This window comes from Borostomias antarcticus, assembly GCF_949987555.1.
Source record: "Borostomias antarcticus genome assembly, chromosome: 6".
Classification (NCBI taxonomy): Eukaryota; Metazoa; Chordata; class Actinopteri; order Stomiiformes; family Stomiidae; genus Borostomias; species Borostomias antarcticus.
This window is the reverse complement of record NC_140239.1, coordinates 10,638,418-10,652,263: the sequence shown is the minus strand read 5'-3', so window position 1 is coordinate 10,652,263 and position 13,846 is coordinate 10,638,418. Positions and strand designations below refer to the sequence as shown.

Below are 13,846 nucleotides of genomic sequence, written 5' to 3'. Positions count from 1 at the left end.
AAGTGGATTTACAGTCAATTTTAGCATTATGAAAAACTGAATAACACTTTCTTTAACTACATGCAGCATTTATTTATCATATTCATGATAAAATATTACAAAACAACAATAAAACATTGTAAGCAATAGTTGTTGTAATGGATTTTACTCTTCTCTAAAGAGAGAAAAGAATTGTTATTGGTGAGGTGCTGGAGAGGTTAGGTGATATATGAAAAATACAGTTTGTTGGCAAATAGATTTGACAACAGGACAATGGAATACGTTGCACAGCAAATGCAGTATCCAACAGTTCGCTCATGGCTAGCTAGCAATGAATTGAATTTGAATTTGAATTGAATTGAAACCTTTATTGCCCCAGAGGGGAATTTGTTTAGCACACATCAAGCATACAGAAAACATTAAAATGTACGCCCATCACCAACACCACAGGCATCAACAGCTGTTCAACAATTGAATGCTTCTTGGCACAAAAGAAGTGCTGGCTCGTTATGTCCTTGTTTTGGGCATTCTAAACCTGCGTCCAGAGGGGAGTAGGGGGAAGGATCGTCCAGTATTCGTCTGGCAAGGTTGATGGTATACTGATCAGAGAGCTGAGAGATACTCTGAACATCTGAGCCAGTGATTTTCCTCCCGGTCTTAGTAACCTTGTCCAGAATGTTTCTGTTCTGGATGGACAGACTTCCACCCCAGCACTGGATGGCGAAGGTCACCACGCTCTGAACGAACGTCAGGTAGAAAAGTCTCAGTGTTGTTACGTCTGCCTTGAAGCTGCGTAGCTTCCTTAAAAAATAAAGTCTCTGTTGTGCTTTTGTGTATCTTGCCACTGTGTTGGCAGTCCAGGTGAGTTTGGAGTCAATGATAGTGCCCAGGTACTTATATTCCTCCACCGTCTCAATCGGTGTACCTTGTAGGGTTGTAGTACGGCTATGGGATTAGCACTAGCTCATTTGGGTTGCTGTCAAAGCTGCCACTCTTATGTTGCTATAGCCTATAATTATCAGAACAATATGAACATTCAGTTGAAAGTTTTCCATCCACCCATCCATCACTGGATGAGGAATAAGCACAGCAAAGCGATCAATTCTCACGCAAGCAGGAGCCAGGCTGTGGATTTCTCCGATCCAGTGTTGCGACCCAGTCTCTAGAAATGTTTTGGATGTTTCGCCTCCAGCCAATCTGCGCGCCTGCCTATGCTGTAGCCTGACGTGCACCTAGTAGCTAATGTTCCCGGCTATAGCCAGCCAGTGGAACTGTCGTGTTCAGACGGCTCTAGCTCAAAAAGTATTTATGTCAGCTTAGATATTTAGATGGCTAGAATCAAGACAAATAGACGAACAGTTTGATGTATAATATGTCCCATAATACTTTCGGATGTATTATATTATGGAGCTACGAACACACAAAAAGTATCCAATGGCACAGGGAAGAGAAACACAGACATCAACGCCGACCCAATCGGCCTTCACTGTGGTAAATCTGGAATGTGATTGGACTAACAGAATATCAATATCTGAATCCTGTTCAGACAGGGCCGGAGTACTGTCCTCCCTTGCGGTAATTTTTCAGCGTTTTGGCCAATGACAAATTAGCAAGAAAAAAGGCATTACATTGATTTAAGAGAAAAGAACCCGCCCTAAGGGAGGCTAGCCTCCCTTACATAGATATCTATGGGTCCTCCAGCTGCATGTTATAGATGTCACTGTTGAAGCTTTAGAATTTCAATAATGTGTTTTATCCATAGGGAAAACCTGCTTTATGAACAAAACTGAGATAATATTAATTATGAATAAATAAATTCATGTATTTATATTTTAATCCCTCTCTTCTCTCCAAAAACTGAGGAGGACTGTCCTCCCCTGCCTCAATGGACGAGCCTCCACTGCTAACCCTACTAGCCATACTAACCCTACTAACCTTACTAGCCATACTAACCCAACTAGCCATACTAACCCTACTAACCCTACTAGCCATACTAACCCTACTAACCCTACTAGCCATACTAACCCAACTAGCCATACTAACCCTACTAACCCTACTAGCCATACTAACCCTTCTAACCCTACTAGCCATACTAACCCAACTAGCCATACTAACCCTACTAGCCATACTAACCCTACTAGCCATACTAACCCTACTAACCCTACTAGCCATACTAACCCTACTAGCCATACTAACCCTACTAGCCATACTAACTCTACTAACCCTACTAGCCATACTAACCCTACTAGCCATACTAAACCTACTAACCCTACTAGCCATACTAACCCTACTAACCCTAATCATCCTAATTCACCCTACTCACCCTGCACACCCTACTCACCCTGACCCTCAGAGTTAAAGAGGCATCTCGCTGGTCTCTGCTCCTCACCCCCTCTCTCTGTGCTTGCAGGTTCTCACCCCCTCTCTCTGTGCTTGCAGGTTCTCACCCCCTCTCTCTGTGCCTGCAGGTTCTCACCCCCTCTCTCTGTGCCTGCAGGTTCTCACCCCCTCTCTCTGTGCCTGCAGGTTCTCCACCAAGTACTGGATGTCCCAGACATGCATCGTCTGTGGGAAGGGAATGCTGTTTGGACTCAAATGTAAAAACTGCAAGTAAGTCCTAATGGGATCTGGTGGTGTGATTGAGTTTGGTAGCTCTACGATAAACATCTGCGACAAAAAGATATAATTACTCTACTTAAAAGAAACTTTGATCCAGAGCCACTTTTCTGCAGCTGTATTTTGTGTCGGTGATGGGTTTTATTTATTTGGATTCATTCCAGTAAGTGCTGTATTTATATTCCATCTGTGACCACAGTCATGCAACGCGCCACAGTCGAAACTTTTAACAAGCTGCAGAAAATTAGCAGCAATTACCATAATAGTTTCAAACATGTTATATAAGTAAATTAGTCCATTTCACAGTCACTAAATGTGAAATCTTCAAGTAAATGGAATAATTAGGTAGACTGTGACAGCTACTTGTTGGAGAGCTGGGGTATGGAGTGGTTGGGTGGCAGACATTCTGTGATGTTTCATGGATTTACTAGTGGTAGGTGGGTTAATCTGTAGCGGTAGGTGGGTTAATCTGTAGCGGTAGGTAGGTTAATCTGTAGCGGTAGGTAGGTTAATCTGTAGCGGTAGGTGAGTTTATCTGGGATGGTAGGTAGGTTAATCTGTAGCGGTAGGTGGGTTAATCTGTAGCGGTAGGTAGGTTGATCTGGGATGGTAGGTAGGTTAATCTGTAGCGGTAGGTAGGTTAATCTGTAGCGGTAGGTAGGTTTATCTGTAGCGGTAGGTGAGTTTATCTGTAGCGGTAGGTAGGTTGATCTGGGATGGTAGGTAGGTTAATCTGTAGCGGTAGGTGGGTGTACAGGATTTTTATCCTTATTTTAGTTAGATTGTCAATGAACACGCTGAGTGGTCGATCAAGCTGGTTTTAAACAAAGTCAATAGTTTATTCTATGTTACGATTCTGCAGAAGCGGACCCTCGCACCGGAAGTGATTCCAGGCAAGAGTGAGGCTGAGGAGGAGGGGTCGGGGGTTTATACAGGAGAAGAGGAAGTGACAGTTTCAGGGGGAAGGCAGGGAAGTGATGTCACACAGGGAGGGATTTGTAGTTCTGACAGACTGATCTATGAGAACGAACTACAAGGTTTAGAATTACAGTCCAGGGGGATAAACGGAACACAATGTTGAGACTTGAAATTCATTCACAATTCCCCACTTTGTGGATTAAATATCCACAACTATAATAGAAATGAAAGAATCAACAATGTGAAATCAAATTATAAAATAGGCCTATCATAAAAATAATCCAACATCTTTGGAAAAAAAACCCTATTCTACACACATGGAAAGGAAGTAATCTATTTCTCCACCAGGTGGAGCATAATAAAGATTTAACAAACTCAAGTTATTTAACACACCAAGATCATTTTCTTCTCATATGCAATCACTTACCAAAACTCCTCACCTTAATTTGGCATAAGCAAGGTAAAAAGATACCATGATCATTAATCTAAGACATCATATATTCATGACTGAGTGGGAAAACCCTATTTGTTTTAGAAGAAAACCCTTAAATTCAAATTAGAACCAACAGATTATGTATCAAAATATTCCAAATAGTCAATGTCAATGGCACAGACATCAAGATCTTGAATTGAATTAATAGTAAATTTAACTTTTTCTATCATTATTTAGGCAGCATAGGCATATCTGGAACAGCATTTAAACATACACTTAAGAATATTTAAAAGATAATAACGATGAAGAACATGCATACAACTGAAAACACACATATTTGAGAATATCCAGGACTTGCAAAAGCATTCCATTAAGGAACATTATCTAAGATCTGAATACCTTTATCGTTTGCTTCATGGAACTCAATGTAGCATTGGGATCTGAACTAACCGAACAGCAGATATAGCCAGTATTATCTCTAAGGGAAGTCTATTTTGTAGCACCATCTTTTCCATGTAATTTACTTCTGTAGCTAAGGCTGAAATTACTTGGTATTGTGCGATCATGTGTCATGCGTTCATGAGAGAAATAATATACTGAAACTAAATAGAAAATTCGAGACAGCTCTATGGTGTCTAGTTTGATTGCTGATGAATTCCCTGCATTTGAGTGTGATCAATCTTCTTAATCCTGGACATTACATGAGCAAGATAACATTCATATGACACTGTTGCAATTTAAAGTTGAATACGCTATTTCCCTATAGCTCAAAAATACGCCATTTGGAATGGCTCTCTGAACCTTAATTCCACATCTCATAAATCTGCTTAAACACTAATTTGTCCTAATCTATGTGTTGTATTTGAAAATATTAATACATGCTGTGATGTATTGAAGAGGTCACTTCAAATTGTTTAACTCGCTTTTCAAGTTCAGCCCTGTGGATGCAATTCTGTTAGGCTTCATTTTGATACTTGGTTGATGTAGTTAGGTGCATAGCAGTTAAACACAGTTAAACACAGTCCCCTGAGAATAGTCTGGAACAGCTTCTACAAAGATCAACTTTATAATTATGAATTTTCAATACTTCTATACCCACTCTAAACTAAACTCCAGTCACAGTTTCAACAGTATAACCTGGAAATCTCTGTTGCTTTCAAATCTTATATATGCAGAATGTAGTATTTTCCATTCATCTTCGTCTCAACAGTCAAGTGGAGTGCAACATTCAAATAGGACAAACGCTTGTCCACGTTGCCATAATGATCCTGAGAAGGAGGTGACAGGCAAGGTCACTTCTTTCAATAGCTCCTCCTCAGAGGAAGCCACAGTGTGGTGGCCCATGATTTTTTCTGAAGTGGTGGTCAGAGTTGTCCTCCTGACAGCAATGAGGAAAAGTAGTGCGTTATTCTTTGTCTGATTTCTCATCTGAGGAGACCAGAGAGTGAGCTTTCGCCCTGGTGGTGACACAGGATATTGCATCTTGGTTGTTGGAATTCTCAGGCCGGGTGGCCTCGTCCTGGTTTGGAACCAGCCTGCAGTGGCTGGCGTGTACCCGCAAAGTCCTCTCTGCTACGTCTGAGTTAGCAGCAGGAACTGGTACGGGCCCAGCCAACGGGCACTCTGGTTTCAGGTCTCTGCTCACAACCCATTGGCCTGGTTGGAAATGATGCAGGTCGGCTCTCTCAGGTCGGCAGACCTGTGAATCCACAGATGAGAGACACACCATAGACAAAACAGGACCGGACCGCAGCTTTTAGCAGCGGAGTTAGCAGCCATACTGGACACAGGATCAGAGGTTTCAAACTTCTTCATTACCTTCTTCACTACTACTAGTCGTTTTCATTAGCAACAACCAGTTAACTTGATAACATCCTTTACTCCCCCTCTTTTTTTTTTTTTTTGAAACATGATCTGGTCAGTGTGCTAATTTGAAAACATAATGAAAGCATGGAAGATGCAGTATAGGTTATGCTAACTATGAAATGAGCATTCATTCACATTCACAATCAGAGTGAGAGGAGAATATCTGAGGTTTGAGCGTGGCTTAATTGATCTCGTTCAATATGTTGAGTCATGTCTCTCTGCCTTCTGGAGGAGGAAGCAGAGTTAAGAACAGTGCATCTTTGAAATGCACGGTCAACAGTTCAGTCTTATTAAAGCAGCAGCCACGCTGTGTGTAGGTGCGATGTAAATTATGAATAGTCACAACATGCAGGACATGGATAAAATCGCTTTCGCAATGCTACTAGGTCTAAAACAGCATCAGTGGTAGCAGCCATTGGTTTCAAGTAGGACCCAAGTCCTTTTAACAGAGTCAAGTCTTTTTAGTCAGAAATACTTAAACAGAGTGCATTAGTCATCTTTAAAACCAGTCGGGCTCGTCAGTCCATGTAATCTTGTCAAGTGGAGCTAGCTTTTGTCTAATGAGGGTTATGTCTGCTAAATCAGGGATAGACTCTGCAGTAGTCTATTACCAAGCAGCCTTTGTTTATTTATCATTAGTAAGTGACCAAGGTAATTAACCTGCTCACGCACCAATTAGATTTAGGTCTTAGAAATTCTATGGCCATTTCCTAAAATAAAACAACATATTCGTATCCTCAAACCATGAGTCCTTGTTTCTAACAAGAAATTGTTATTCAAAATAATCATTTAAAAAGGGGAGCACCAACACATTATGTAAAACAGCGCCCTCTAATGGTGAAAACAAAAATTCCCTTAAATCAGGGTGAACAAATGGAAAAAATGCATTACTCAAACCAAAACAATAAATGAATAGCTTCATATGGGGTTCTCAAATCATGAACAAATATCATTTATCTAAACCGCTCTCAAAAGAACACTATGGGTGTTATAAGTTGAGCTCAAGTTCAATAACCACATTTCTGCATTTTGAGGACAGAGGGTTATGAGCACTCTTAGGACGTGATGGTTCCTTGGGTCTGACAACCGCTTGGTTACTATTCTTAAATTTAGCCCAGATCATATCTATCTCTTACCCACAGTCAGTTGGGCAACGTGGGGGTGAGGCGGTTGACCAGCGTCCCCACGAACCAAGTTGTCAGCCCATATAAATGGGAATTTGGTTACTCCGGTTGTATCCAAGTCTTGGAGTAGCCTCCATCACTCGTCCCGTGCCTGTCTCTCCTCTGTAAACAAACTTCAGAAATAATACGTGACACATTTATTTTACCATTCAGCTGTCTCTGTGGGCCATCAGACTCACAGACAGAGCTGCATGGGCAGTTTACATACAATAAAAGACAGACAAAATAAAAGACATTTCAATTTCTCACCACTCTTGTGGGTAACACCAATTCTTAGAAATTATGCGCCGGAGGCACATAAACATAACAAAATAAATCATAGACCGCAGTTTTGATAAATTGGAGTGATGTCTTTTCTTTTTTTTTTTTCAAGAATATGTATCTGAGCATATTAAGTTAACATGACAATACAGTGAATTGAGGTTGAAGTTAGCATCATCTAACACAACTTTAAGTGGCAGTCATTTCAAAGTATTAAAATACTTGCGGTTCCAACCGGTTTGGCATTTATCCGGTAGTCCAGGAACGTCAATTCTCTGTAAAACTCAAAACCAATGAATGTGCATCTGAAATCAGTAAAACATGAAATCTTAAACAAAACAAAATTCTCAAAATTGGGTCGTCAGACAATATGTATCAGACTAAGATATTGGCAAATATGACTTTTTTCACTTTGGAGTATTAACAGAAGACTTTTGAAATTTAGCATATAGTCTACATGTCCTCTGTAAATGTCCTTTGCGGTTGCAAAAATAACAGCGCTGATCAGATTTGTTAACCCTGCTGTTTTGTTGTGAATATCTCTGATTATCTCTATAGCCTCCATCTTGTTTTTTCTCTCCCATCGGTAGTTGCTTAATGCGAGCGGTATTGTTGAAATACCTACACTGTGCAGCTCGTCTCACAGAGTCCCTTCTTATCTCAGCTTCACATTGTTCACTTAGCAGACGGATTATTGGCAAGCATAGTTTACCAAACTCATTAGCCAGATGTTCAAAAGAATCAGCAGAAACTGTACGGTCAGCTTGTGAGCTATAAGCAGAAACAAAGGGATGGGGCAGAGACACTGAAGGGTCAAAATGGTGACATTGGGTCACAGAGAGACCAATTTGAGACACAGCAGGAGGGCATAAAATAGGAAAAGCAATTTGTTGGTCAATGAAAGAGGAACCAGAGGGAGGTGTGGGGGCCGTTATTTCAGGCATCCCTATTTGGGGTAAAGGTGTTATCTGAGAGGTATCAGGCGTTGAGATAACATTTGGTAGGACAGGAACGGACGTGGCCTGAACCAACAAAACTCCTGTTTGGATAGGTGACATAAGGAAGGGGCCAGTATTGGGGGGGTTTGGTTGAAATAGTTTACATCTGCTTAACAAGGGACATGACCTGAAACAACAAACCTCTTGTTTGGATAAGAGGTCAGAACAGGGACTTTCTGTCCCTTCACTATTCTCACACACACGCTTTGTTGTACAAAAAATAACTCCCATTTTAAAAGAAAATATTAGAACCAACAATGTAATTAAAAAGTTACAGAAAAAAAACTAAACACGTTTAGTCAACCAAATTACTGCTGTGCTGAGAGATACTTGTTTTTTTTTTTTTATCCTGTTATATATTTTTTTCCCAAGATGGCAGCCATCAGAAGCCAAAATGGTCGACCCTCGAGAAGAGAAGAGGGAACAGGAAGTCTCTCTTTTTTTTTTTTTCACACAAGCAGCCACGCAGGAAGTCTAACCACGTGTGCACAGAGTTAGCTAATCACGTGGGCTAATCAACATGTGGATGAGGCAGCTAGCACATTGAATACAATAGAACAGAGAAGATAACTAGTTTGTAGCTAGTTTGAGCAGAACAAAAACAGTAGCCTAGCTAGAACGCAGCTAGCACGAAAATCAATCACAACTGTACACAAACAAAACCCAGCATAACCCCAAAACACCCAGCATAACCATGGGTTTCAACAGTTTAACAGGACCTCAAATCCCAAAACAAAAACAGATCTACCTTGGCGTAGACTCAAACATACAATGGACCAAACATTGAAGAAGCCTCAGCTTCACATGAAACACAAAACGCAGCACAACCAGACATCCAAGTCTACAAACAAAACAATAAGGATTACGTCGTAGGTACGACTACCTAGCTAACCCCCCCGGGGATTCCAAATAATCTTTCGAATTGAAACAGCCACCTTCCTGTCGTGCTCCTTCACAACAAGAGTAAGCAGAAATAAACAAAAATAATGAGCCCAAGATAAAAGCTCTCTCGCGCCGCAGCAACCTCCACAACGCGGATCCCAAAAACAATCAAAACAGTAGGCTTTCCGAAAGTGAGACGTCGTGTAGTACTAAACACACCCGTTCTCAGAAATGCACACTTACAAGACCAACCCTGGTATATTGGCCTTTAAGCGAACATGCGGTTCAACAACCGGCTTTCTACCTAGGACACGTGTGCGCGACACCGGCTCGAATAAACACTATTGTCTAAGTTTTCACACAGCTGAACAAACAAAAGGACCACTCTTAACTAGGTTCAAAACAACGTACCAGACTCCAGCAAATTCCAGGCTGCCTCGGGTCTCGGGGGAAAACCGCACCAACTAGACGCGTCCCCGAGATTGAATTCCCCCCGTCCTTTGAGAAAAGGACGACACGCGTCCGTGAATGCAGCCCAAAACACACACGAAGTCCAGCAGTCGTTCCCTTTTAGAGCATTACCGTCGCCATATTGTACAGGATTTTTATCCTTATTTTAGTTAGATTGTCAATGAACACGCTGAGTGGTCGATCAAGCTGGTTTTAAACAAAGTCAATAGTTTATTCTATGTTACGATTCTGCAGAAGCGGACCCTCGCACCGGAAGTGATTCCAGGCAAGAGTGAGGCTGAGGAGGAGGGGTCGGGGGTTTATACAGGAGAAGAGGAAGTGACAGTTTCAGGGGGAAGGCAGGGAAGTGATGTCACACAGGGAGGGATTTGTAGTTCTGACAGACTGATCTATGAGAACGAACTACAAGGTTTAGAATTACAGTCCAGGGGGATAAACGGAACACAATGTTGAGACTTGAAATTCATTCACATGGGTTAATCTGTAGCGGTAGGTAGGTTAATCTGTAGTGGTAGGTAGGTTAATCTGTAGCGGTAGGTAGGTTAATCTGTAGCGGTAGGTAGGTTTATCTGTAGCGGTAGGTGAGTTTATCTGGGATGGTAGGTAGGTTAATCTGTAGCGGTAGGTAGGGCAATCTGTAGCGGTAGGTGGGTTAATCTGTAGCGGTAGGTAGGTTGATCTGGGATGGTAGGTAGGTTCATCTGTAGCGGTAGGTAGGTTAATCTGTAGCGGTAGGTGGGTTAATCTGTAGCGGTAGGTGGGTTAATCTGTAGCGGTAGGTAGGTTGATCTGGGATGGTAGGTAGGTTAAAGGGCAATGCTCGTTTTTGACAACCTGGACCTTATTTACGACATATTATAAGAAGTTTGACTCACCGAGATCACTTTGGTGTAGTTCGGAGGCCGGTAGAAGAAATTAAAAATCCAGCGCGAGCCAGTATATCCATGTAATGACGGCGATCGGGGCACCGAGAATGCAGTTTCTCAAAATCTATTTTCGGCCGCTAAACGGTTGTTTTCATCAATCAGATTGAATGAATCGACAGTTGAGATTCCTCGACGCGAGCCATTGTTGTGGTTTTCAAATACGGGGTCTTTAGCCTCTGTAATATGATCTTTACACGCCTTTCCCCACTTGCTCCAGGACGCATGCGCACAGGCCAGCGCGCAGACTGGCTATTCTCCGGCTCACATTCTCTGCGCTACGATCGTTGTTGGTGCCGAGAATATTGTCGTCGTCATTCGTCAGCAACAATCCGATCGTAGCGCAGAGAATGTGAGCCGGAGAATGAGCCAAAGTGATCTCGGTGAGTCAAACTTCTTATAATATGTCGTAAATAAGGTCCAGGTTGTCAAAAACGAGCATTGCCCTTTAATCTGTAGCGGTATGTTCAGTAGGTTGCGGCAGGTATGTTAATCTGGGCGGTAGATAGGTTAATCCGTTAATCCGGGCGGCAGGTAGCCCAGTGGTTAGAGCATTTCAAGACCGGTCCAGGCCACTTGACAGTCATTGCCTACCGTTGTGCCCTTGAGAAAGGTACTTAACCCCAACACTTAAAAAACACCATATGTGACTTTGGATGAGAGATTGAGCAGCTTGTAAGTGGTAATTCACTGCTGTTTGCTGGCCAGGCTGAAGTGCCACAGCAAATGCACCAAAGAAGCCCCTCCCTGCCACCTGCTCATCATACAACGAGGGGGACGAGACTCCCTGAAAGGTAAACCCTAACCTTACACCCAATCCTAACCCCTATTCCTAAAATCTACTGTAACCCTAGCACCTATCCCCAACCCAACCCTCTATCTAGTGGGCCTAACCCCTACCCCTCCCTCACCCCAAACCAGAACCGTCCTGGAGCCTAACCTCACCCCACCCTTCACAGGCCACACTTGTATATCCCCTTAGAACACACAGGACAGGGAACTGAGGTACATACCCTTAGAACACACAGGACAGGGAACTGAGGTACATACCCTTAGAACACATGGGACAGGGAACTGAGGTAGGAGGTGCCAGTGCCTTTGTGCTCCCCCTCATAGGGCTCATGGGTCCAACCCTACCCCCCCCCCCCTCCCCCTCCAAAAAAAGAACCTTTACCCTTATCCCCCATCCACGAGAGATATGCCCACCCACACCTATTCAGGGCCCAGCCCCCCACCCTGATGAATCGTGTCCTTTTAGATGTGCCCCCCCCTCCCCTTTGTACACTGTAATAATCAGATTACAGTGTACAAAGATAATGACCAGTGCCCGAACATGCCTGACACCGCTGGGTGTTCAGCCCCTCGTCCCCTCACCCCAACCCTGCCCATCAGGTCCCTTATGAAAGGTCATTTGGAGCTGGGTGATCATATCCCTTTAAGTCCAACGGTACTCCTGATCTGACTCCAGTCACCTCAACACAGTGTATTGTGTGTGATCACTTCCAGTGGGTGGTTATTGACGTCACTTGTTCTCACTTCATTCCATAATTGAATAGCAAGCAATTCTAGTTAATGAGGGAAGTGCAGTCACTATTCACAGATGTCCCTGGGAACCGTCTTTATCTGTTATCTGGCGCCAGCTTTTTAACATCTCTGTGTCTTTGTCTTTTGCGCTCACATTGAAGATCACCAAGGGACAACTCAAGGTAAGGAAATAATTGAATAACCCCCCAGTAGATAAAGCATTAGTGCTGAGAGAAGAGTGACAATATTATATATATATTATATTATTTTTCTCCCCCTTTACGTACAATAGCATAATGGACCATCTCCAAAGAAGTAATCTTTTTTTCAAATTAAGAACTCCAGCCCCATGCAGTTTTGGGATATTTCCTGAAACTTCTGAGTGCATTTCTGCTCTTTCTCTCTCTTTCACTCTCTCTCTCCCCCACTCTCTTTTCTTCTCTCTTTCCCTCTCTCTCTCTCTCTCTCTCTGGTCTGCCTCTGTCTCTCCCAGCTCGTTTGGTACGGACTGAATCGGTACCGTGTGACATCAACAACCCTCTCCGGTACACTGACCTGCACATCAGTCAGACGCTGCCCAAAACCAACAAGATCAACAAGGTACAGCAGGACTGAGGCCTCTGCCCCTCCCTCCCCTGCTCTCTGGTACAGCAGGACTGAGGCCTCTGCCCCTCCCTCCCTCCCCTGCTCTCTGGTACAGCAGGACTGAGGCCTCTGCCCCTCCCTCCCTCCCCTGCTCTCTGGTACAGCAGGACTGAGGCCTCTGCCCCTCCCTCCCCTGCTCTCTGGTACAGCAGGACTGAGGCCTCTGCCCCTCCCTCCCCTGCTCTCTGGTACAGCAGGACTGAGGCCTCTGCCCCTCCCTCCCCTGCTCTCTGGTACAGCAGGACTGAGGCCTCTGCCCCTCCCTCCCTCCCCTGCTCTCTGGTACAGCAGGACTGAGGCCTCTGCCCCTCCCTCCCTCCCCTGCTCTCTGGTACAGCAGGACTGAGGCCTCTGCCCCTCCCTCCCTCCCCTGCTCTCTGGTACAGCAGGACTGAGGCCTCTGCCCCTCTCTCCCTCCCCTGCTCAATGGGCCGCTCATCTTCCCAGCCTGGTCAACCTGCTGTTGTTGTGTTTTGCTTTGAAGGTTGAAATTGTGATTGTGAACCACCTGATGATGTTCAGTCCCTTGAGAGACAGGGTCATCTCAGTCAACATCATACTTACTGTAACATTCAAACAACGATAGTTCAGGATCATCTCAGTCAACATCATACTTACTGTAACATTCAAACAACGATAGTTCAGGATCATCTCAGTCAACATCATGCTTAACATTCAAACAACGATAGTTCAAGATCATCTCAGTCAACATCATGCTTAACATTCACACAACGATAGTTCAGGATCATCTCAGTCAACATCATGCTTAACATTCAAACAACGATAGTTCAAGATCATCTCAGTCAACATCATGCTTAACATTCAAACAACGATAGTTCAGCGCATCTGGTGTGTAGAGTGAAAATCTAAAAAGGTGCTTAGGAAGATGGATGAATCTTGTAGTAAAAATAGTGGATATCCAGGCATGCATGTAGGATCATGTTTAAAAAACACCAATGTATAACGCTCTCCAACAGGCCTTGATTGACGCCTGTTTGTGTCCTGTTTGACACACTGATGACGGCGCGTTGATGGCCGATATACGTTGGTGGTTTTTAAACATGATTTAGCCCATGGCATTAATAAAGGCTTTTTAACTTGAAAAATCCTACATGTGTGCCTGGAATTTTTTTTTCTTTTAATCAC

At 43.4% G+C, this 13,846-nt stretch overlaps 1 protein-coding gene across 1 annotated transcript in view; it reads left to right on the top strand.

Moving 5' to 3' along the window:
• Window positions 1–13,846, top strand: part of ksr2 (kinase suppressor of ras 2) — a gene marked incomplete at both ends in the record, with an annotated part of 132,504 nt that overhangs the window by 93,981 nt on the left and 24,677 nt on the right. The window contains 3 exons of the mRNA XM_084439544.1: window positions 2,506–2,589; window positions 11,240–11,325; window positions 12,549–12,655. Of these exons, the coding sequence (XP_084295670.1) occupies window positions 2,506–2,589; window positions 11,240–11,325; window positions 12,549–12,655 (277 nt within the window). The remainder of the gene's footprint in view (window positions 1–2,505; window positions 2,590–11,239; window positions 11,326–12,548; window positions 12,656–13,846) is intronic.